The sequence below is a fragment of the Panulirus ornatus genome, chromosome 6 (assembly GCF_036320965.1).
Source record: "Panulirus ornatus isolate Po-2019 chromosome 6, ASM3632096v1, whole genome shotgun sequence".
Lineage (NCBI taxonomy): Eukaryota > Metazoa > Arthropoda > Malacostraca > Decapoda > Palinuridae > Panulirus > Panulirus ornatus.
Window position 1 is genome coordinate 15,346,203 of NC_092229.1, and position 26,662 is coordinate 15,372,864.

Consider the following 26,662-nt stretch of genomic DNA (forward strand, 5'->3'; position numbering starts at 1 on the left):
TTTAACCACCAGGAAGCGTGTCCCTCCTGCTTCATTAGCATCAAACAAATGTTTTAACTCCACTTTACTTCCCATAGTTTCCTCTCTTCTTAATCCAGTCCAGATATCATTACTGACTTCTTCAACCTCCTGCTTCACCAGCTTTTCTATGTTCGGTTGATCAATACCGTGTGTACAATACGACGAGGGGGTTTTACGCTCCGGACAGCGTCTCGTGTGTGTGTGTTTGTTATTCGGAAAGGAAATGATACGTACCGGACTCCTTTCTGTCATACAAACGTTTCATTTTTTCAGTACTTGTGGCACTTACTCTATCTCTGAAGTCTCTATAGTTGATGTTTCAGAAGTTTCGAACACCTACCCGACACTTAGTGTCTCAACTCATCATTTGCATCCTCTAGTTAGTCAACTCCTGCAGGTCAGAGATCTGGTTCATGTCAATAATGTCAGAGCCATTTTGAAACTTAAACGAACTCATAATTCCCGACCTTCTCACTTCTAGAGTAGGTCATTCAACACAGATTATTCGCAATTACCTACAACAACAGCTAAGTGGGTCAGGCATGAGCTTTCCTCAGGTTATATTATTTAACGCAAGTATCGTTGGTGAAACATTCTCGGAGAATTTTCTAATAAAGTTTTACACATCAGGCAACGAACATTAACCTCCTCCAACTCAGTTCCTCAACGTATCCTTGGTACTGCAATTCGCGCATGTAAACTTTAATGTGCATGTGTGTGTGTGTGTGTGATCATTATTTGTGCGTTACGAGAAAAGTTTTACATTCGTGTTGTCCCGTCTCTTATATTCGTATACATGTAACATGCCGTTACTCCTTTGTATGTATATATGTATGCACACAAACACGCTCCAGACTAAGCTACATACCCATCTATCGACCAGCTCCGAAGGGAGGATGAACACCTGGGTTCGGTGTAGACCGACCGCAACGCCCAAGATTCGAATACGGATCAGACCCTGCGCCAGCCCGTGCTGACCGAGGGTCAATAACGCTAACTGGCTACACCACGGAGGCCCGTGTGTGTGTGTGTGTGTGTGTGTGTTTACGGAATCGCCAAATCAAGCCCGACACAGTGTACTAAATCTGCCACAGGTTGAGTGTATCTTCTCGGGGTGTCATTACTGGCACAGGTTGTGCCAATGTGTGACTGAGTGTATGGACACAAGGTGGATACGTGTCTGTGTAGTGTCAGGTGTCGGAAATTTAGGTCAATGTGCTTGTCTTCACCTCTCGTAATGATGGCACGGGATAACAAGATCTCGATTTAAAAACAAGTTAGTAGTACACCAACAACAGCTATGGTTCTGACTACTTCAGAAAACCGAAGCTCGGTTGAGGAACAGTCCCGAACATTCTCTGGCTAGTGTGAATACAGAGGCATCGAGTTGTGTATTCCTCTCTCCCGCTGGTAACAAGGGGATGCCAATTTGTATCCAAACAAGTGACTTCGTCGGTGACAACAAAAACACTAATTAAAAAAGACTACATTAGTTTAGGCAGCAGAGTGTTGGGAAGTGACAGCTAAATCGGTTGATGTAATGCCCTAAACTTTTGACAGCCAGACACTCTCCCTTTAACTGCAAATAGTCTTTGTTTTGATCGTAAAAAAAAAAAAAAAATCTGCACATGACTTGGACATTACCATCAAACATCAGGTTCACACCGGAGTTGAAAAATGGTTACCAGCCTTGACTTGTGTGATCCGACAGACAAATATTTGACCCGCTGACCCAAGAACCATCCGACTCGAATACATTTACTAAAGTTTCCAATACTACGTTGATCATTATGAGAATAATTAGTCTATTTCATAACGCATCTCTATCTTAATACAAAAATACATTAATGACAAAGTATTCCATTAAAATAAATAACCGACAGCATTTTACCATCAAAAATAGTCTAAAAATGAGGATAATAGATAAGGATTTTTATAGCAATTCCTTCCTGAAACATTATCTCCTCGAAGCCGTCGGTGCAAATATCACTGTACCCAGAGGTTAGGGCAATGATATGCGCATTATACATGTCCTGGTCTTACTCAAAATGCAACCTTTACAAATGTGTGCTTAGGGGATTATATTGCATTGTAATAATGGATAGATGTGACTGCATCATGACCGGGAATCTTTATCTGTAATTTAGAAATAAGTGCAGGCAAAGATAATCCATTTCGAAAATTCATGCAAAAGTGTGACCATCGAATTATCGAAATTAAACTTAATCCCCAGTAACCTGCTGACTCACCTGATTGACAACAGGTTCATACATATATCTCCAGAGTGAACAATTTAAACATGTCATCAAATATACCACAATCTATTACATTATTATAAGAGACCTTGCAAAACAAAAGCACAAAAAACAATGAAAACAACCAAGAATGAAAATAAGCAGGGGTTATGTTGAACTACGAACTCAATGTCTAAGAATGATGATATAAAGTGGGAGCGAATAAGGTGACGTTACACCACTACGTGTCCTAGGCTACGAGAAAATTATGATGATTCAGGATACGGAAACACGAAAAGAAGAATACAAATAAAACGTTGCAGGGCCAGAGTGGAAGGTAAACACATTGGTAGCACACACTGATAGAAAAAAAAGTCAACTTTAGTACACGTGTAGTACACAGTACACGAAGGTGGGCGAGCAACTTTGGCTCCCGCATCTACCTACACCTGGAAGTACACCTTTACACCAGACACATTTCATTTTCTTACCATATCGCGAATTAAACTCACCGTATTCCTGTCCTGGAAATAAATCATATCGAAATTATGATAAGCACTACAACATGCAGATAGGACATTATACTATAATTCGTAGCTTGAGAAAATGGCGAAAAGGAAGTCAACATATATGAAAATTTAAAAGTACTCTTACTTTTAAAATTAATTCTAATGATGCTAATAACGTTATAATAAGACATCAAAACACATTCCATTGATATGATTATCAGGGGTGGAAGAAATAATGCCCTTTTTCGTCTCTTGTGCCACGACCTCAAAATGTTCTACACACGGCCGTGGTCAGCAGGTTCACCATGAACCCCAGGCCTGACCGGGTTGCTGTATGGTCGTAGAGTCGCTGTGACTAAGCATCAGTTGACCTCATAGGTGTTATGATAGTTGAAGGTGGTGAATCCTTATAGCTAAACCCATCTGGGTGATACTTCGATTATCTAACTTCACCTCCCTATCCAACATACACTCAAAAACTCTGTTTCCAAGAAAAATTTGCAATAAATTTTGTTAGTAAGATATAAGAGGCAGAAATTTACCTGTAGGTACACACACATCATTACAATAAGACACAATAGATAATACAGAAGAATAAAGTTTTCAAATTAATATCTGTTGTCTACATTCCGCTGTAGTATTGTGTCAAACCATTAGTTCTTCACCCCGGAGTTGGAAACACTTTTCGAGGTCAAACTTGCCACATTCACATCCAATTGCTCTCATTGATGGTTTCAGCAATTTCCAGTGACACGATCTTTTTCGTCATCCCAGACCAGCCAAACATAAACACACTATTGTGCAATTTAAAGCCATTTTTGTTCACCTTGTTTTCAGAAACGTCTTACCCGGAACCATATTGACAATAACATGAACACAAACAATACCTAATCTTTTGAACACTGCTCTCCATGATCCGCTCAACAACCTGGAAACTATTTTGATCTATACTTTGCATTTATCTTTACCAAAGGTCTGTTAACTTCTTATTCATTAAATAAAGAAAAAAATAACCAACTGTACTTGTAGAATATTAATCATGACAATTACGGTGACGTAAGCACCATGATATTACTGGATGGGATATATTCATTTCTTTAAATTCATGATGCAACTGACTTTTCATTATTCCTGCACATCGTATCAACCTTTTCTATAAAGCAGCTACATAACCCTGGTAGTAGAATATCTCTTCCCATTCTGTGCCTCCCGGGTTCACAAGTATATATGAGTTTCCCCAGGTATCAGGTGAGAGGCTGTGACATGTCAGCTGTTGCCTAAACTACGTAACAGCAAGAGAAAATGACCGAATCATGTCACTTACCTTGCGCCGACCGGCTGGTTTTACTTCCTCCCTCGGGACACTCATCGCTCACCACACTTGGAATATTAATCACTTTAACACATTTTGTGTAATCACACTTTTCAGACACTGTATACATTTGTATACATAACAATATTTTGACCATACATCTTATCAATCATTTCAGTTACTAGATATCAAATATACCCGCTACATTAATCATCAATTACCAAGTCATGCAATATTTTCACCCTACTGGTTGCAAGTTCACGTATATGGCAACATTTTCGTTAGTTCTCCGTATATAGGAATACTTTCCTAAGTACATTGTGTATGGCAATATTTTCGTAAGTACAATGTATATGGCAATATCTTTTTGCTACTACACTATGTATGGTAATATTTTCAGCGACCACTGTATTAAGTTTCTGTTTTACTGTAAGTGCGTATGTATCTTGGTGAGCTCAGGACACTTGCTATGTATCCCAGTGATGACACATACAGCACTAGACACACTGTAATGTTAACCAGCAGATACGTTGCAATATTTCTACCACATTGTTAATTATTCCTATATATTTCTTTCCAGTCTTCTGGTCTTCATTCTCACTGTACACATTTTTCTATCAATTCAAATCATGAATCATTATTCACCGGTTGATGGATAACTGACACACGAGTACAGCCAAAGTGACAATTTTAACTTACGAAGGTGTCATTCACAAGGCACAGCCAATCACCTCACCCACACAAAAGTGCAACTGAAACTCAGTCTTAATTTTCTGTAAACCGGTCACTTGAGTTTACATACACAAATTGTTAAATGAATTTTCCTTTAATGTCATATTTCTGTAATACCTGATTTAATGTTTTGTTGAGAATAAACAGAATTATATAAATATTTCCTAAGGATTTTACACTCACGTCGGATTAATACCCCGCACTTCACTGTAATCCCGAGTTGATAATATAATGACATTGACAACTTCGTTAATTGAGTCACAACTGATGCCGTCCTTAAACAAATTTACGATACACGACACACAAAATGTACTGTTCTTGTATGTGACCTGACCCCAGCCAGTCTGGATGACAAGTGACGGGGTTCATGGCCTGGTGGACCGAACTTAAGTAAACGTCATAACCAATTGTTTGACCATCGAACAACTGGTTTCATTAACTTGTTCCTGATATCAAAACTTGATACCGGATATCTTGACTTGGAATTGAAAAGTTTGTTTCATAATACTTATTGTTATATAACCTTCCAATTTTTCATGATTAAAATAATTGTAGATCTACACCTAATTGGCATTGAAAGCATCTAAATCATCAGTACAATAAGTTCCGTATCTCATCATCAGTATGAATAGGATGACCAAGGAACAAATGAATTAAAAAGCCTGTTCTAAATAGTTTCAGATCTTCAATTAACCGTTCATTTGACTAGGGATTGATGATAATCGTGATATGAGGCTTGAATATTCTGTAGTTTTCTTTCCTACTTTCGATTTACCAATACATATTCATACTATTAGCCATTTCCCGCGTTAAGAACAGAGGACTGAGCCTTTGAGGGAATATCCTCACTTGGTCCCCTTCTCTGTTCCTCTTTTGAAAAAAAAAAAAAAAGACGAGAGGGGAGGATTTCCAGGCCCCCGTTCCCTCCCCCTTCAGTCGCCTTCTACGACACGCAGGGAAAACGTGGAAGGTATTCTTTCTCCCCTATCCCAAGGATATATATATATATATATATATATATATATATATATATATATATATATATATATATATATATATATATATATATTGCCTGAACACAAAATATGCAATTTAAAATCTAAAACTACTGAGAATCAGAATTTCGTAATTATGTCCAAATACTTTCATCTAAATTAAAGGTTCTACGTCTCTGACGTGTTAACGACTGATGAAAAATAATACGGTCAGAGAAACACACATGGATAAACAAATTACCATGTGAACTACTCAAGGATATTAGTGGCCGGCCCAACTACCGTTGCTGACAGTTACTTTCATTAATGGCTTAGGGACAGATGCTTCATATCTGTACACTGGCTCAGGCTTCTTCTCCAACACCAACAATTCCTTGACTGCGTTGCAACAGCTGTCGTGTACTTCTGATCTGGCCTCCACACACTGACATTTTCCCTCTAAATGTTCACTTTAGGTTTCCTATTACAGCCTTTACTTGCACATTCCAGAAGGTCCAAGTTCCTCTGTTCCTGAAATCACCGCGTGATGATCCTGGCCGTGCGAATGGAGCAGTTGTCGTGATAATTGTGGTTATAATTTGGATATCAATTTTTTTTTTTTTACAATATGCCTTCCTAGAAAAGGAAGCGTAGGCTGCTGATGTCACTATAGAAAAATGGATGCTTAAACGAAGGTGGGGAAAATATTAAACATCAATAGATGTTCAGTGCTAAGCAAAGGTTTAGAATTAGATGTGAGAAGTTAGAGCTTAGTGACATAATCCCTTATATAATCCACTGCGTAATGTTTCTCCTTTACTGTCGGTGAGTATTAGTGAACTCAAGACACTTGCTATGCATCACTGTGATGATACACACGGTCCTAGACACACTGTAGCCCTCCAAACTATCCACCGTTATGTTAACCAGCTGCTCCGTTGAAATATTTCCACCTCATTGTTAATAAATTCTTTTTCTTTTTTCTTTTTTTTTTAAGTCTTCTGGTCTTCATTCTCATTGTACACAATTTTCTTCTATAATCTTTGTATCATGAACCATGTCTGGAAAAGGCCACCGTGGGCACAGCAACTGGACAGGCCATTACGAAGTGGGGTTCATGGAGAGGAGTGCCACACCAAGACCTTGTTAGGGAGTCTGAGAGCGGACGGTCCTTAACGGAGTAGGGGCTCGAAAAGGGAGGGTTGTGGGTTCAGTAGAGAGGATAGTACAGGGGCGGGGGGTCTGCGAGGGGGTCAGGAACAGAGGTCCGTACAACGGTTGGGGGTAAGGAGAGGGTGATGCAGAGGGCAGGGGTCGTGGCAAGGGAGGTCAGTGTGAGGGGTGATCAGAGTTGGGTTATGCCTTAACGGGGATAGGAGGTATATAATGGTGGTAGTGTTGGTTTGTAGTAGGTCTAGCTACTAAAGCACCCTTTCAAAAAATCGAAGCTTTAAGGTTGGCTGAAGAAATTTGGTTTCAATTACTCTTTCAATGTCATTTTATAATATTCTTTTTTTGTTGAAAGTCTTGCCAACTGTTCTTTGTTTTCAAGCTATTGTTTGATATTGTTTTCAAAAGCTTTATTGCAAGATATGCATCTTTACGTTCATTTCAAGTTGGCCTAGCTACAAAAATTGGGACATTTTTGCAAGAAAAGGTTTATGAGGAACGTTCCTGAAATCTAACAATCATAACAATTGTGAAAAAAAAAGTTAAGGATGTGACAGTTCTATTGATTGGTTGGCTGGGATTCCATTGTACGTTCAGATCAAGATAAGTTGCTTGAAGATTAGTGGAATGCATGTCTAGTGTTAATGTATGATGACAAATAGGACAAAGCTAAGTGTTCAAACTACAGTTATAATTTTGTTCGATGTTCCTGTTAAGCTATTAAGGAAGAGCAGTGGTTGACGGTGGTGGCATGTACAGAGCATCAAACTCAGGCAGAACAATCTGGTTTCAGAAGCAAAGGATGTGTGGATCAAGTGTTTGCTCTGAAACTGTGTATGAGAAATACTTTGAGAAACAAGGATTTGTTATGTGGCATTCATAACTGGAGAAAGCAATAAATATGGTAGACGGAGATGCTTTGGTGTGGGAGGAAAGCTATTTGTAGCAAGAGTCGTTTATATCAAGAAGGTAAGGCATGTGTGTGGGTACCTAGGAAGAAAGGATGAGTAGTTTTAGGTGAAGTAGGTCAGTGGTAGGGATGTTACTATTGCTGTTTAAGTTGTTTATGAGATGGTGTGGTCTTAGAGAAAAGGGCAAGTATGTGGTCTGCTGGGGGTGAAGGGGCATAGGAGATTAGTCAATTGCTGTTTGCAAATGACACAAAGCTATTAGCAAATTCAAGTGAGAAACTGTAGAAGTTGGTGTCTGAGTCTGTGAGACTGTGAAAGGAGTCAGTTGAAAATAAATGTGAATAAAGACATGGTCACAAGGTTTAGTAGTGCAAAGAAAACTTGAAGCAAGTGAAGTATTTTTGATACCTTGGGTGGATATGGCATGAGTGGGGAAATGGAAGCTTAGGTGAGTCATATGGTCGGTGAGTAGGCAAAGGTTCAAGAAGCATTGAGGAATGTGAAGAAAGAGAGGCTACGACCTGGGAGGTTGAAAATGGATATATTTGAAATTATGGTACTCTCATTGGTGTTGTATGGATGCGAGGCATAGGCTATAGATGAGAATGAACAAAAAAGGGTGAATGTGATGGAGATGAAGTGTCTGGGAACAATGTGGTGCAAGGAAGGTTGATCAAGTTAGTAATGATAGGGTAAGATAAAGGTATGTTAACAATAAGAGTATGGTTGAGTGAAGGAGTGTTGAAATGATTTGGATGTCTGGAGAAACTGAAAAAAGGTTGACAAAGAGGATATGTGTGTCAGAAATGGAGGGGACAAGGAGAAAGGGACACTCAAATCAGAGATGGAAAGATAAACTGAATAAGGTTCTAAGTGTTTGGCACCTGAGCATGCAGAAGGGTGAAAGGTAAGCATGGGATGGAGTGAATTGGAGCAATGTGGTATACAAGGGGTGACATGCTGTCAACTGTACTAAACCAGGGCATATATATGAAGCACCCAGGAGACACCATAAAAAGGTGTATGATGAGGAGTTATGGATGGGGGCTGTGGTTTCGGTGCATTACACATGAAAATTAAAGAATGGAAGTGGACAAATGAAGACATTTCTTCATCTGTTCCTGGTGCTACCTCGTAAACTTGGGAAATGGTGAACAAGTATGAAAAAAATGAAAATTTTCAAAAGCTAAGGACCTGAAATCTCCATCCCTGTGATCTACAAACAATATATCTCTGGACTAAAAAAGGCTTCTGCTTAATTAGCATATTTCAAATACAGTATACAGGGGTCTGCATAAAACAATGGTTCACATTTCATGAATACAACAGTTGAGAATAAGGGTAAAACTTCTTAGGACATTACTGAGTTCTCAGAATGGTGACAGATTTGAAGAAAATCTTTAATTTTTTCCATTCTTTTCCATTGGCAATACTGTAAAGCTAAAATGTCATTTATGATAACAATTGATTCTTATATTCCAGCCACTGACAGTCACCTTATAAGGAACTCCAAGTTTCCATATTCTTAATGTGACACACAAGTGAAATCTCTCGGACTTGAAACCAATAAAATATTCAACATAACAGTGAGATACGTCAACAAACGTGGTTATCACAGAATGAAAGGCTTGACAAACTGTTCACTAAACCCATTATCCCACTCCACCACTACCTACCTCAAGTCCTCACCACCAGCATTCTCATTAAGTATCATCTGATTTAACAATGAAATGGCAACAGTTGGTGAAACAGAGTGTTGCATTTATAATAAGATAAAGTGTGATGCATTGATGGTGTGCTGTTTCAAGTATGGTCTATATGTGAGAATTAGGGTGCGGAAATTTTTGGTCAGGAATGTACTTCCCTTTATAACATGAGTTTCAATTACTCATACAATGACATTCAACAAGAATCACAGACCTTTAGGACCATAACTCTTATCGTTCTGTGGAAACTCATTGTACTTAATTTTCCTGTGGTACAATAATACTGAAACATTTCAATAAAACAAACTCTTCATTCATAACATTTACTCAAAATATCCTACAACAAAGAAATGCAGAGACTAGTCTTAAATAAGCTTGGTTGTAACCAACAACTTTAATAAATCCTTAACTTACTTTTTTGGTTTAGCACTTACTCGTTATACTTTATCAATAAAATTGTGATTTTGAAAAACTGTAATACACAATCTGTATCTATGGACTGATAAAAATGCTGGTCAAATTGGTAAGTGAAGTGATAAATTTCCAAATCTAAATACACTAAAGCTTAGACTACACACCATTTTTTTTTCTTATTTTTCACATGCTTTGTATAACTTCATTTCAGGATCTATAACTAGTATCAAATCAGAGATTTCTCTCAGTACCCAAGAAATCAACAGTATCTACTTACTCATCAACAAAATTTGTAGCATAACCACTTCCTTCATTTTGTGTACTGGATATATATCTGATCTCACAATACTGAATACAGTATCAGTATCTAGTTCTGGATAAAAAGTACTTTCAAAGATCAATTCATGCATGATTTCATTAAATTCAGACAACACATCCTTATCAAATGGATTCTGTAAAATCAATAGAGTTACCTTCTATATTTGCGCTCTGAAACAAAATTTAACAATATCTTGTGGAATGAAAAGTGATCTCATGTCTCAGATTTAGAATCAGCTTGAAGGAATGTTGTCTTTGACTCTTGAATATGCAAAGGTATTCTTAAGTGTTTGGGAAAATTCATATAGGTATCACCATGCTCTGAAGTTAAGGAAACAAAACTCACAATTGATCCAGATAACATTATCACACATTCAACACCCTACAAAAGCATGGAAAAAAGCACTTAAGATGAAGAAAGGTGAATGCTCTTAGTTGCTATACAAAAAATTTTTGAAACCATTAATCATCCTGAGAGGAATCTTTAGAAGTACGAAGCTTTTTCATTTAATGTTCATCTTGATTGATGATGCTTTTAGTGTGAATTCAATAATTCATTTGGTAAAACACTACAAACTTAAAAAACAGCATATACACACAACCATGCAAAATCATTTGTTACACATATTAAACAGCAAAAATGAAGATACACATCATATCTCATCCTAAAAGTTCATAATTAAAATATATATGAATTTAAAATTCGACAACAGACATGCTTCTGGGACAGCACCTTTCACTGCAGGCTCTTGACTGTGCAGAAGTCGTTGGCAGAGAAACTATCTAAAAATAGTAATACATTGCAAATAAAAAACAGAAGCATTTCCTATTTCACTCACTGAAAATACATGTGTAATAGCTCATCCACTCTTACCCAAAGGTATATCACACCATTAATGACATATGAAGGGGCTAAAAGTTAACCCAATGAAAGAGGTAAATAATAAAGAAGCATCATGTTGTCACATACAGTGTGGAACACAGTTAACAAATACAGATAGGTAAACGCTTCATAATTCATTCATTGCTACACAATAAAATTATTTTATCTTACAAGTAATGAAAGCTTCATACATAAATAATGTTGTTCAATATGTCTTTTAGAACTCAATGAGATTCACCACCGTAACATTTTCATTGGTAGAGTCTGCTTGTTGGGTTTCTGATGCTTTCTCTATGATTTCCTGCTTTACTTTGTCACTCACTTGTCGTTTGTTATCACATTTACCTCTTTTGATTCTATTGAGTTCTTTATCTCGGAGAATGGGCACTCCATATTCAGAATGTAGCTGTGCAAATGTCCTCTTGTTAATGGTGATGTGAGCCACAGATGGAGGTGGAGGTGCAGAGCGATGGGGGGCTATTGAAGGAGTGAGGTAATGCCCTCCACCTCCAGATACAGTATTTGCTCTCATGCGCATTGCCAAAGATGGGTCTAGAGTAACTTCATTAGAGCTCTGTGGTAAAGAATGAAAATGAGAAAGAAGTGTTGCATGAAAACCGTTAATTTTCCATCAATGCTTTCCTTAATCTAACTTTTTAACCTAAAAATGTTTCCATACAGTTACGATAGTTTAACAAAACTAGGGAGTGGAAGAGAAATTGAAGGTATGTGAGAAAAATAAGATGTCTTTATTGTCAAATTGCAAACATGATACAAAATGAAATTATTGCTAAAAGCTCAATTCAAGGTTGAAAAGTCTTAAGAATTATGAAATAAAACTCATATGATATCACATAAATATTCCACAGAAAATATCCCATAAAGAATCATTTATTTCACTCTGAAACTATACCACAGAGGAGTTACAGCATCTTCAGATGGTTAAACAGTAGAATGCTTTTTGGTACAAATGACTTCCTGAATCTATTGGAACATCAATACATAGTAATGGTGTAGAGGATGGGTTGCATCTTGCATGATCTTCCATCTGCTTCACTGCACAGATACAACATATCTAATGTTATAGTGTTTGCACCCAATTTCCAAGCTTTCTTAACAATTTTCTCAAGTTATCTTTACAGATTAGTTTACCACACCAGGTGGTAACTGAAAAACATAAAATTGATTCTACAGTTGACCTACAAAAAAGATTAATTACTGCTTTGTTTATATGTCAAATATTTAAGATATGTACAAAGTGCAAACTTTGATTACATTTCCTATACACCATATCAGTGATTTATGATAAAGCCTTGATACTTGTACCGACTCACTCTTTCTACATTTTCATCTTAAATCATAATCAAATCTGGTACATATAGTATTTTTTTTGTCCTAAAATCTATTATCATCTCTTCAGTTTTCTTTATATTCAAGTACTGATAATACGTTTTCCACCACTTAACTAAGCAACTAACCTGTGCAAGATAATCATTAAAATTATAATTTGAATTTTTTCCTATGAATACGGTATCATTAGCATATTCTAAAATAGTGCAATTGCTAAAAAGACCTCTAAAGTTTGCTAAAAAAGACCTCTACAGTCATCAGAATACAAACTGAACATAATGGGGGACATAAAGCTTCCCTGGGGTGCACCTGTATTGGTAAAAATTATGTTGAGCTTAACATTATCTATCTTGGTATACTGTGGCTGAAGATCCATTTCCGTAAGTTACAGTTTACACTCATCCCTAATAATTCATTTAACAAAGTATCTGGCTGGATTCTATTAAAGGCAGAAATATAATCAATGTATGAGATTCTTACTTGTGGATTGAGTCTGTCTAAATGTTTGTTAATCTCATTCATAAAAGTCAAACTTATATCCTGAACACTCCTATTTTTACAATATGCAAACTGCAGTGGATCTCTGATATCATCTATGCTCCTACACAAATATTTTCTCATTATGTCTTCAAGACATTTCATAAATCTGACATAAAAACAATAGGTCTAAAATCATTGAACTCTTTAGGAAATGAGATTTTGGCAATTGGCTTTATTTCTAACAATTTCCATGTGTGGCACTAGCTCCTGATCTTGTGAGTCCTGTTATAGTTGCTGAAGTATGGGTGCCAGTTGTTCAGCACAACACTTTAGTGCCTTGGCTAGCACACTGCTTGGTTTCATGGCCTTTCCAAGGCCTTAATAAGCTTCAGGGACTGCAATACATGTTCATACAATATCACGATTCTTTCATTACTTTCTCAAATAACTGACATTACATTACTGCACTCTTCGCTAAAATAATTTCTTTCAAATCTTGCAAAAAATGAATATTTTCTGACCCAGGCATGTTTTTTTCTTATCAAAACAAACATATCATAACCACATAATGTTTTCAATCCTTTCACACATCTTTCACACAATGTGTTCTAAATAACACCCTCAACCTTTTCCTTTTCAGCTCCTTTTGAATCCAATATTTTCTTGTTTAATTGTTTTTGTATTAGTTTCAACTCAGCACAAGCTCCATTTTGTATAATTCTACAGTTTTCATGAGTATATGGTTCAGTTTTTTCTTTACCCAGGGCTTGCAATTGGGATAGACAGTTATTTCTTTACTTGGCACTATCATATCAAAATAAAAATGAAAATATGAATTAAAGATGTCCAAGGTTGTATTAAGATTTGCTCCATCTTGCAGAACTGGCCAGTCAATGCAAAGCATCCCTGTGTTGTAGGTTACTCTCAGCATCCCATTTTCTAATTGTTACCTTTTCACATGTTTCTCTTTTCAACACCTGTATATACGTTGGTGCACAAAACACCATGTTATGATCTCCATTCCTGAGAGGGGGCCTTTTCAAAACACGATAGATGGTTTTTACATTGTAGTATATCTTACTGAGTGTATTATTTTCTCTGGTAGCACATTTTACTGTTCATATGTTCGAGCATGGTCTTGAAAGTTACAATGGTTAAAATCACCTACAATCATCCTGATGCTCTCCAGGCATTCATTTTCATATTTCTTCACACAGTTTTCCAAGTCTAACTGCTTCCAGTTCATCCACATTCGGGGGATGTACACGGTGAAAAAAAATAACCTTGCCAAATTCCCGGGGAAAGTAAAAGGGCCGACATGATATCACTAAGAATTCAATGTCTATATCACGGTAGGGTTCTTTGACTGTTACCTGAGTACACCATTTGTTGTTTATATAATTAGCTACTCCACTCCCGTTCCTTGATTGACCTCTCCTGTCGGATCTTAGCAGCATAAAATCGTCTATGTTCACTGAGCTATCAGCATCCTGGTCTTGTAGCCAGGTTTCCATAAGAACAATTACTGTACCATCCCTATACTCACATAGGTATTTGAAATTTGCAGAAAGCTCATCAAATCTTGTTTCTCATCATATCTTGGAATAGATCATAATTTACTGAAAGTTACGATGGACAGCAGTGTACGTATGCCCCTCCTCCTCAGGCATGCCCAGATTCCGCCAAGTCTACCTCGCCTATGCATTTTGGTTATTTGTAGATGTTCTTTCACGTACATCACCATGGTTTATGTACACCACCTCCAGCCATTTTAGACTGTTAACAATCGAAAAGGGCAGAGGGATGTCACTGGTGGGTGTAGGGCAAGAGGGCAGCACGGCCAAGTTGGATGTTATTCACTGCGTCCACAACTTTTGTTTTTCACTCGGCAAATGATCGGTAAATTATATTCTTTTATATATTCTTATCTAAAAATCTCTTCATACTATTCATGACTAGTTCAAGCACTAAAATAAATTACATAAGGTACACCACCGATTTTCCAGCAATTGATGGTTCGGCACCTCCTTTAGTCCAGACAAAATTACGTGAGAGAACTTGAAATTACAGCGGCTGCCAGACTAGTTTACTGGGTGGCCACAGATGGCACTGTGTGTTGGGTGCGCATATTTACATTCTTTACAGTGTACTCGTTGGTGGTGATACCGCAATTCTGTGAGATTCTTAGCTTATTTTGCTTAAATTTAACCCTTAAATTTAACACTATGAATTTCAGTCCATTCTCAATTCATGGGGTGGATGAGGTACACAGAACCTCTGACATCACCATATTTAATAAGTATCATATTCATCCCAAAACAGTTCCTTAAATCACTCCCTTCATCTCTTACAAACTAAATCTTTAACCACAACCCATATTTCAGACTTGTTTAGTAAACTATTGACAGTGCATGCACTACGAGAAATGTCTGGCACTTTATTACCCATAACTAACAAATCAACAAACAAATACTGTAAGGCACACCTGGGTTCTATTGAAAGGGTTTTGGCGTTGTCGATGGGGTGCTTTAGGAGGCTGCATGCTACTATCATCACCTCCTCCCTTAGCCTGCTTTTCTGCCTCTGAAAAGTTATATTCATCATATAATTCAAATGTACAAAATACAGAAATGTTTATTTGATATAGGCTATTAACTTTTTAAAAGCATGCTGAATAAAGTAGAATGTTTGTGATAAATCTGAAAAATAAGACTACAGTACATGTATTTATATATATTGCACTATACAGCACTAAAACTCATTTGAATTATTCCATTATACAATCATTAGACATTAAGTTCCAAGGATTCATAAAATCTATGCAGTGACTTTTATCCCTGAAACACTAATGGTATTAACATTAAAATATTAAGTTCAGTGTAATTAAGATTTGAGCATAATTCACAATAATATACTCATTATATGGAAGTTAACAGGCAGATAATTTTCTATTACAAAAATACATATGTGAGGGCAGACGAGTTGGAAATGAAATGCCTTAGGATAATGTGTGGTGTGAAGGATTACAGTGAAAGGGCAAAGTGTGGTAGCAAATGTAGTCTGATTGAGGGAGCTCACCAGGGTGTTCTGAAATAGTACAGAAATATGGAGAGGATGAGTAAAGTAAAACTTATTAAAAAGATCTATATGTGAAAAGTGGAGGGAGGAGGAAAGAGGAGAGAAAGACCAAGATAGAGATGAAAGAATGAAGAGAAAGATACATAGGTTAATGGGGTTTGAGCACTCAGAAGGGTGATATGCATGCATGGAATAAAATGAACTGGGAGACGACATGCTTTTAATTGGACATACCAGGATATATGATGCAGTGAGGGTAAACTGTGGAATAGTTTGTGAGGCTTCAATGTGGATGGCAGGCACTGGTGGCTGGAAAGCCTCTTCTAAAAGTTGGAACAGAAGTAGTCATGTAGGAATGTGTGAGTGTTAGGAAGTGAGATCCAGCATGATGTAGGTAAAAATGAGAGTGTACTAAGAGCAGTGGGCGATGTTCCCGAACACCAGGTGCTTGAGATTACATTGTTAGTGACAAGTCACCTCTGGTGATGTTGTGTTATTGGGAGTTCAATGTTGTCAAACAAATACCACTCCAAAGGAATTTTTATTTCCCTATCATTTGAAATAGCACAGCCTTAGGCTGCCAGAGCCTTTAGTAAGGTCCTGGGTTACAGCAGGACTCTTTCACAGAAACTGGTCTTTGGCTAATAATATATCAATATGCACCTATAAGTGAGAGGATGAGGGGAGAGACATGAAAGTTTTGGGAAGAGCTTAGCGAGTTAGTCAACATTCTAGATGTAGAGGATTGGGTCAAGTGATGGGTGATTTGAAATGCATGATAGGATATTGTGGCAGTTGAAGGTATAATTGGGGGCTATGGATTACCCACTGATATAAATGAAAATCGTGAACAGTTTAGGGAGTTGTGAAATGTAAAAAGATTGGTGATCGTGAAAACCTGGATTAAAAGGAGGGACATACATTAGTATATGCAGGTGAGCAGAAGATATGGTAAGCAGGCATGATTGGATTATGTACAAATTGATAAGTGTACAAAAGAGAGCTTGACTGTGAATGTACTGAGAAGGGCTGATCATTACTTGGTGGAGGTGAGGATGAAGGTCTGCAGATTATTTGGAAAAGAAGAAATGATATTGGTGGGAAGGTGGTGAAAGAGTAGGCTTGGAAATGAGATACCAAGAGAACTTCAGGGGGAAAAGGTGAGAATAAATGAAGCTAGAGAGTGAGGGAGGAATGAGAGGTATACAAGGAGGCAGTGTTGACATGTACGAGAGAAGTTTGTGGTGTGCAGATGAGAAGCAGGCTTAGGGCAATTATGAGACTTATGGTCAATTACAAATGCTCTTATCAGGGCTTAATTAATAAATGATTATAACTACCTGGTCATACTTATCTCAGATTAGCAATTACAATTACATAAAATGTAATTAACTGCACTTTACAATTATTTCAGTCTTTATTACATGGCTTAGTGTCCATCCCCAATATAGTCACTCAATAATTCTGACACGGCAACACTGTCACTAAATGTAAGATGGTTCACATCTGGTGTATGAGCATTGGATCTGACTCAAACATGAGTCAAGTGTATATGGAGGCAATTCATCTATACCAAATGGAATTAAAGTTGGTCTTTTGGGAAAAGTTATAATGCTATGTATGAAAAGAAAAAAGGGAAGGATAATGAAAGAGAATTTACTTAAGATTGAAAAGGTATTCTGAAAAGTGTTATGTAACTATGAGATATTCCCTCAGAAAATGTAGATTTTAAAGGATAATACAGTATGAAATCTGAAAGAGAGTACTTGCTTGATGGAGGTTAACACTGAGTGACCACCAAAATGAGGTGCATTAATGAGGATTAACCATTTATGACCATTGTGCAACATGTGAATCTGGCACATGCTCGTTCACAATGACCATATGCAACACTTCCTGCCTATGACATCAAGGCATAGAGGTGAAGTCATGCCTAGTCCCCTCTCAAATGCATTCATTCACTAACCATTAGTGACACTGCCTGGGGCCTGTTACTATCTGGAACCAAGAAAGATTTTTGAAAAAGAAAGAGAAGGATGGAATGGGAAAATACTTCAACTCTTATAAGGCTCTGCCTGCTTATTGTGGAGAAATGTGTTCTTCCATCAAAACCTACATAATCTCACTTATGGACAGAGCCCATGGAGCATTTGAAAACAAAACAATATGAAAGATGGATGCCTTAAAAAAAATTGGATAATAAAGGACCTAGCCTTCATGGCAACTGACCCCTGTTGTGGATCATGTTCTTCTGATGGTAGCATGCTCATGTCAAACAAGGAATGACAACAAATCTTAACAAAGGTATTACTTGAACGATGATATTCATTGGATGCCAAGAACTCCTTTTGCTAATTCCAATGATCAAGAGGTTCCCTCAGAGAGCCAACGAGAGCTCATCTTATTCTGATTGATGGCCCTGGTTGTGCAAAGGGAAACCAGTGCCTCATTTGAAATGGAAATGTGGATGTTGATTAAAGTAAGATGAGTAAAAGAAAAATTTGTCTAAAAGAAATCACAGAAAAATTATATACTACGTGGTTTTCAACAGAAGTCACACTAGAACACAGGGACATTAGGTAGACACATAAGGTAGAAGTAGTCTGTAGAAACACTGTGCAGGAATCTCTGAGAACATTGAACTAAAGTTACCCTATGCCAACACCCTGTTAAGGGTAAGACCTTAAAGGTTAACAAGTGGCATTATAGTTCATCTGTTATGGAGGGTCCTTTGCTGCAGCTAACCAATTCAGGGAGTTCCAAATGAAATAAGCATCAGAGATACAGGTAGATAGACAGACACATCGGAAAACAGACTGCAGATGCCGGAGAAATACTCAAGGAAAATAAAAAGTCAACCATATGAGCTTAGGGTTAGGGAGGGACACAACATTGATACCACAATCAAAGAAAATAATTTACAGATTGTATGGGTACTGGGTATAAATATGACTTGACTAGATGTTAAAATACTGCAGTTACAGAAAAGATATGAAAACAAAAGAAACATAGCAAAGAACATACTGCAGAAACAGAAGTGCCAAATATGCCAATAATAAAAAAAAATCAGATATGGATTATCAATAAGTGAAAGTAAAAAAGCGGCTGAATGAATATGAAAAATAGTATACTGGTGCAGTAAAGTATGCAGCATGTAGGGTTAAATGCAGATTTTTACAGCAGGTAGTAGTTGGTAGGCAGTCACCAACCAGGTAAGTATATTACCAGTACTACTTGTTTGGGTATTGGTAGGGTCAGTGACAAGTGCATAGTAAACCAGCACTTCAGTAGCTGTCAAATTGCTCTCCTCTGACCCAGACAGCTGTCTTTTCTTTCTGCCTCACCCACACATGGACAGCTGGCATTCTGCCCACAAACATACAATCCCTTCTTGTAACACATAAAGCTTGCAAAACACTCAACTGGCACAACTCATTCTTTCTGACTTTAAATTTTTCTGTGATAAGTGCTATGCACTAGCCCTGCCTTTTGGCAAAATGGTAGGAGCAATATATAATAGTAGTTGGCAGGAGCATTAGGTAGAGGTATTAGAGAGGAACATTAGCTGGGAGACTTAGGTAGTAGTAGTATTAAGTTGGATCATTAATTAAACACATTAGGTAGTAGTAGTTGGTGGAAACACTGGGCGAGTGCCTCTGAAAATACTATGCTAAAGTTGCCCTCTGCCAGTGGCCTGCTAAAGGTAAGGCACTAAAGGCTAAGAAGCGGCACTGAAGTACAGCAGTTATAGAAACTTTTGCTGTGGCCACCCCCTCAAGGGAGCTCCCAAAGGGAACAAGTGTCAGAGATACAGAGAGATAGGTAGATAGACTATTACAGCCTTTTTAAGATAAAAGGAAGTAAATGAACAAATTGAAATGGAAAAAGTTTCCTCAGATAAGGGAATAAGGAGTACAAAAAGACTATAAATAACTTGGATGAAAATAACAGAATCCTTTAATAGGAGAAACAAAAAGTATAAAAGAAATAACAATACTGAAAACACAAGATTTTTGCTCATATGCAAATTATGAAAAAAATGAAGTTTGCAGTATTTGTGAATTTAAGAAAAACATGTTATACGACACAAGACAGAAACTTCTTGTAACAGGGAACAAATGTTGTAACATTAAAGAGAATAAAAAATGTGATATAGGATGATGGTATGAGACATGGGTATAGATATAATAAGGTTAGAGGTCATGGGAATGCAAAACAGTATAAAAATGGGGCAGCTTATACAGAGGAAGTGCATAGATGAGCAGAAATGTGGATAATGAGGGAAAACTAAGATGGATGGAATGATAATTAAAGAGATCAAGACGAGACATGAAGCTGCTACTTACTGAAATGGGAAGTGCATACATGAGCAGAAACATGGATAATGATAGAAAAACTCAGACAGACAGAACGATAATTGAAGTTATCAAGAAGGGAGGTGAAGCTGCTACTTAATGAAATGGAAAGTGGTCATGTGCCTGATGACTAAATGACCATACAAATCAGTATTTTCATTAAGTTTTTGAACAAGAGATTAAATCTAAGACATGAGATCAAGTGCTTGGGTTCCAGATGATGATAAAGCATCTGACAGGTCCAGGGTGAAGCCTTTGTTTGTAGCCCATGAAAGCAAACCTTCCTAGAAGTCAAGGGTTTGATGTTTAGGTTCAATCAAGCTTCTGCAGGTGCCCTCCCTGTGTGTAATCAGTCTGATTTGATTTATGTAAAATATATACTTTAAACTAAAGAAAACAGCATCAAAACTGTTTCAACAAACTTTCTTGATCAGTAACAGTCAATTACTGACAACCCTGATAGGGAGAAATACTGACAAAAAGAATTACAGATGAATAAAATCTTAATATAATTGGCAACATATGTAGTTGGATTCTGATAAACCACATAAGATTACTGAACAATTGCAGGTGAATAAAAGGTATATTGAAGAAGGGAATTTTGCACTTCAGCTGGGAAAGGAAAAGTTATGAAGAAAAACAGGAAACTGCATACAGGCATAAGATAATGTAAAAAGAAAAGCATTTTAGGCAGTTTTGACTATCTATGGTATGGACAGAAGACTTCTGAATGCTATCTAAGCTTTAATATTAAAAGCATTGTTTTTTTGTGAGTATATGGTAGTATGGGCGAGTGGTCTGAAAATCTGTGGGATTGCATCATGGCTGTGTAATCTTATACTCATGGAGCATTACATATCAGAATGGGGTGGGGTGTTTGCAAAGTGCTGCTGAGCTACAAAGGAACAAAACGAAGTTGCCATATTGCATGTAAGTGATGATGTTCCTTTGGCTGGTTCAGAGGAAGAGTTCAACAAAACAATGGGTAAGGTTTGTGATGTGTGTAGGAATAGGATACTGAAAGTATAAAAACAAGCACTGTACAAACAAAAGTCTTGTTTTTGAAAAACACTGGCTATCAAAATGAAATACCACTGAATAAAGAAAAACTGTTAATAAATTTAGATGATTTGATGATGACTATAAAGGTTGGCAGATAAGAGTACAGTTAGGCATAGGAGAAGAATTTCAATAAAGGGTGAAAAAGAAGCTTAATGAAGTAATTGCCCTATTCTCTGACATACATATGTGGAATCTTAGATTATTGCATATAAGACTTTTGAATGCTGCTTAGAGCCTCTGTGATGGAAGCAGCAAATGTGACAGCATATGGCAATTTGATCAGGATATTTGAAATTAGGAGTGGTATGTGTCAAGACTATATACTGCCACCATGTTTGTTTAATATTCTTCTGGTTGAGGTATTACATAACATTAGAGTAATGAGTTTAACACTGCATTGTAATACTTAATCACACAGAAACAAAACAGAAACTGCTAGGCACTGTATTGTTAATCAGTTCAGGGGAAAAGTTGGATAAACTGATGAGTTACTACGATAATGTACGCAAAAGGAGGATGCTGATAAATACTGCAAAAATTAAGAATTTAGCTCGTGAAAGGGATCGAATATTACATCAGTCCTCTGTTCTTAACGCTACTTCGCTATCGCGGGTAATGGTGAATAGTATGAAAAAAAAAAATGAGAGTAAATGATGAAGAACAGAAAGTAGATGACTTTAGAAAGTTAGGAGAAAAGTTCAGTATGGATGGTTCTTGGAAGGCTGACTTTAAGAGAAGAGACATGCAAGAAGGAAATACTGGAGGTGCACTTAAAGCTCTGGTAAACAGAAAAAAAAAGCATTGAATCCTAAAGTAGCATTAAAAAAGCATTAGATTTTAAAGTAGCTTGCAGTGAGAAGTATTTGTCCAAACCCAATTTTATACAGGTCAGGAGAGGTAATCATTAAGAGCAGTGGAGATGAGTAACTTGTACATTACAGTTGAAATTTGGAGAATAAACTGAATGAAGAATAGAGATCTGAGATAGATAAGTGGTGCAAGGATGAAAGTCTGTTAGGATGGATTTTATTTCATTATCTTTATTTTGCTTTGTCGCTGTCTCCCGCATTTGCGAGGTAGCACAAGGAAACAGACGAAAGAAATGGCCCAACCCATCCCCATACACATATATACATACACGTCCACACACGCAAATATACATACCTATACATCTCAATGTACACATATATATACACACACAGACACATACATATATACCCATGTACACAATTCACACTGTCTGCCTTTATTCATTCCCATCGCCACCTCGCCACACATGGAATACCATCCCCCTCCCCCCCTCATGTGTGCGAGGTAGCGCTAGGAAAAGACAACAAAGGCCCCATTCGTTCACACTCAGTCTCTAGCTGTCATGCAATAATGCCCGAAACCACAGCTCCCTTTCCACATCCAGGCCCCACGCAACTTTCCATGGTTTACCCCAGACACTTCACATGCCCTGATTCAATCCACTGACAGCACATCAACCCCGGTATACCACATCGATCCAATTCACTCTATTCCTTACCTGCCTTTCACCCTCCTGCATGTTCAGGCCCCGATCACTCAAAATCTTTTTCACTCCATCTTTCCACCTCCAATTTGGTCTCCCACTTCTCCTCGTTCCCTCCACCTCCAATTTGGTCTCCCACTTCTCCTCGTTCCCTCCACCTCCGACACATATATCCTCTTTGTCAATCTTTCCTCACTCATTCTCTCCATGTGCCCAAACCATTTCAAAACACCCTCTTCTGCTCTCTCAACCATGCTCTTTTTATTTCCACACATCTCTCTTACCCTTACATTACTTACTCGATCAAACCACCTCACACCACACATTGTCCTCAAACATCTCATTTCCAGCACATCCACCCTCCTGCGCACAACTTTATCCATAGCCCACACCTCGCAACCATACAACATTGTTGGAACCACTATTCCTTCAAACATACCCATTTTTGCTTTCCGAGATAATGTTCTTGACTTCCACACATTCTTCAAGGCTCCCAGGATTTTCGCCCCCTCCCCCACCCTATGATTCACTTCCGCTTTCATGGTTCCATCCGCTGCCAGATCCACTCCCAGATATCTAAAACACTTTACTTCCTCCAGTTTTTCTCCATTCAAACTTACCTCCCAAATGTTAGGATGGTGTGACCACATAAAATGTAAAGCAGATGAGGAAAGGTAAGCTGCAGAAGAGATGGACTGATACAGTGAAAGAACTGATCATAGCTATGGACATTTCAGAAGAAAATTTTATAGATATGACTGGGGACTGAAAGTAATGGAAGCATTTTTTGTGTGGAGGTGGCATGAATGAAAAGGGTTTCACTTGATGAATTAACTTGTTTTTTTTTTTTTTTTTTTTTTTTTTTTTTTTGCTTTGTCGCTGTCTCCCGCGTTTGCGAGGTAGCGCAAGGAAACAGACGAAAGAAATGGCCCAACCCACCCCCATACACATGTAATACATACGTCCACACACGCAAAATATACATACCTACACAGCTTTCCATGGTTTACCCCAGACGCTTCACATGCCCCGATTCAATCCACTGACAGCACGTCAACCCCGGTATACCACATCGCTCCAATTCACTCTATTCCTTGCCCTCCTTTCACCCTCCTGCATGTTCAGGCCCCGATCACACAAAATCTTTTTCACTCCATCTTTCCACCTCCAATTTGGTCTCCCTCTTCTCCTCGTTCCCTCCACCTCCGACACATATATCCTCTTGGTCAATCTTTCCTCACTCATTCTCTCCATGTGCCCAAACCACTTCAAAACACCCTCTTCTGCTCTCTCAACCACACTCTTTTTATTTCCACACATCTCTCTTACCCTTACGTTACTTACTCGATCAAACCACCTCACACCACACATTGTCCTCAAACATCTCATTTCCAGCACATCCATCCTCCTGCGCACAACTCTATCTATAGCCCACGCCTCGCAACCATACAACATTGTTGGAACCACTATTCCTTCAAACATACCCATTTTTGCTTTCCGAGATAATGTTCTCGACTTCCACACATTCTACAAGGCTCCCAGAATTTTCGCCCCCTCCCCCACCCTATGATCCACTTCCGCTTCCATGGTTCCATCCGCTGCCAGATCCACTCCCAGATATCTAAAACACTTCACTTCCTCCAGTTTTTCTCCATTCAAACTCACCTCCCAACTGACTTGACCCTCAACCCTACTGTACCTAATAACCTTGCTCTTATTCACATTTACTCTTAACTTTCTTCTTTCACACACTTTACCAAACTCAGTCACCAGCTTCTGCAGTTTCTCACATGAATCAGCCACCAGCGCTGTATCATCAGCTTACAACAACTGACTCACTTCCCAAGCTCTCTCATCCCCAACAGACTTCATACTTGCCCCTCTTTCCAAAACTCTTGCATTCACCTCCCTAACAACCCCATCCATAAACAAATTAAACAACCATGGAGACATCACACACCCCTGCCGCAAACCTACATTCACTGAGAACCAATCACTTTCCTCTCTTCCTACACGTACACATGCCTTACATCCTCGATAAAAACTTTTCACTGCTTCTAACAACTTGCCTCCCACACCATATATTCTTAATACCTTCCACAGAGCATCTCTATCAACTCTATCATATGCCTTCTCCAGATCCATAAATGCTACATACAAATCCATTTGCTTTTCTAAGTATTTCTCACATACATTCTTCAAAGCAAACACCTGATCCACACATCCTCTACCACTTCTGAAACCACACTGCTCTTCCCCAATCTGATGCTCTGTACATGCCTTCACCCTCTCAATCAATACCCTCCCATATAATTTACCAGGAATACTCAACAAACTTATACCTCTGTAATTTGAGCACTCACTCTTATCCCCTTTGCCTTTGTACAATGGCACTATGCACGCATTCCGCCAATCCTCAGGCACTTCACCGTGAGTCATACATACATTAAATAACCTTACCAACCAGTCAACAATACAGTCACCTCCTTTTTTTAATAAATTCCACTGCAATACCATCCAAACCTGCTGCCTTGCCGGCTTTCATCTTCCGCAAAGCTTTTACTACCTCTTCTCTGTTTACCAAATCATTTTCCCTAACCCTCTCACTTTGCACACCACCTTGACCAAAACACCCTATATCTGCCACTCTATCATCAAACACATTCAACAAACCTTCAAAATACTCACTCCATCTCCTTCTCACATCACCACTACTTGTTATCACCTCCCCATTAGCGCCCTTCACTGAAGTTCCCATTTGCTCCCTTGTCTTACGCACTTTATTTACCTCCTTCCAGAACATCTTTTTATTCTCCCTAAAATTTAATGATACTCTCTCACCCCAACTCTCATTTGCCCTTTTTTTCACCTCTTGCACCTTTCTCTTGACCTCCTGTCTCTTTCTTTTATACGTCTCCCACTCAACTGCATTTAACTTGGTGTGCAAAGTAAATTCATAGAGCACTTTTATAAGTGTTAAGTCCATATCTCACTTGTGCATACTTGGCATAGGTTCAGGACAAGTACAAATGATTTCATAAAATGTACTTACCTTGAACCCAGTCCACCCTATGGGATTGGGAACGATGTCAATGTAGATAGATATAGAGATATATAGACAGACAGATACACATATAACATATGTATACATGGATAGACAGACAAGTAAGGACGTGTAAATACACAAACAGACAGACAGATGGATAGATAGATAGTCAGATAGATAGACAGATAGATAGTCTGACAGAAAGAGAGACAGACAGAGAGGTAGGCATGTATATATATGGCTTGAGAGACAGGCAGGTTAAGCTATATATATATTGCTAAAGAGAAGGACAATCTACATAGTATAACTGGGATTAGGGAGGATTGAAAGAGCAAGAAATGAAAACACGCAAGGGATAATGTGCTGGAAATAATGAGCCAGGGGTAATGTGCAATGGATGATGAGCAAGGAAAGGCAAGTAAGGGATAATTAGCTTAAAGAAATGATCAGAAAGCCTCATAGATAAAAGTCTTTTATGATGATGCAGCCATCTTAAATGTATGGCAAATGATAAATTGGATATGGTAGTAAGTTTCAATAAAACAAATTAGACAAAGGAGGAGATGGACAGGGTTAAAGGTATTTCAAAAGAGG

The 26,662-nt window shown here is 38.0% G+C and overlaps 1 protein-coding gene across 13 annotated transcripts in view; it reads right to left on the reverse strand.

The window, feature by feature from the left end:
* Nucleotides 1–9,878: 9,878 nt before the first annotated feature.
* LOC139749082 (sesquipedalian-1-like) overlaps nt 9,879–26,662 on the reverse strand; it is a 40,514-nt gene continuing 23,730 nt past the window's right edge. For all 13 annotated transcript variants that reach the window (XM_071662608.1, XM_071662603.1, XM_071662606.1 and 10 more), the window contains 2 exons: nt 15,500–15,597; nt 9,879–11,758 (listed from right to left, as the gene is read on the reverse strand). In XM_071662608.1, the coding sequence (XP_071518709.1) occupies nt 11,402–11,758; nt 15,500–15,597 (455 nt within the window). In that variant the 3' untranslated portion in view covers nt 9,879–11,401. The remainder of the gene's footprint in view (nt 11,759–15,499; nt 15,598–26,662) is intronic.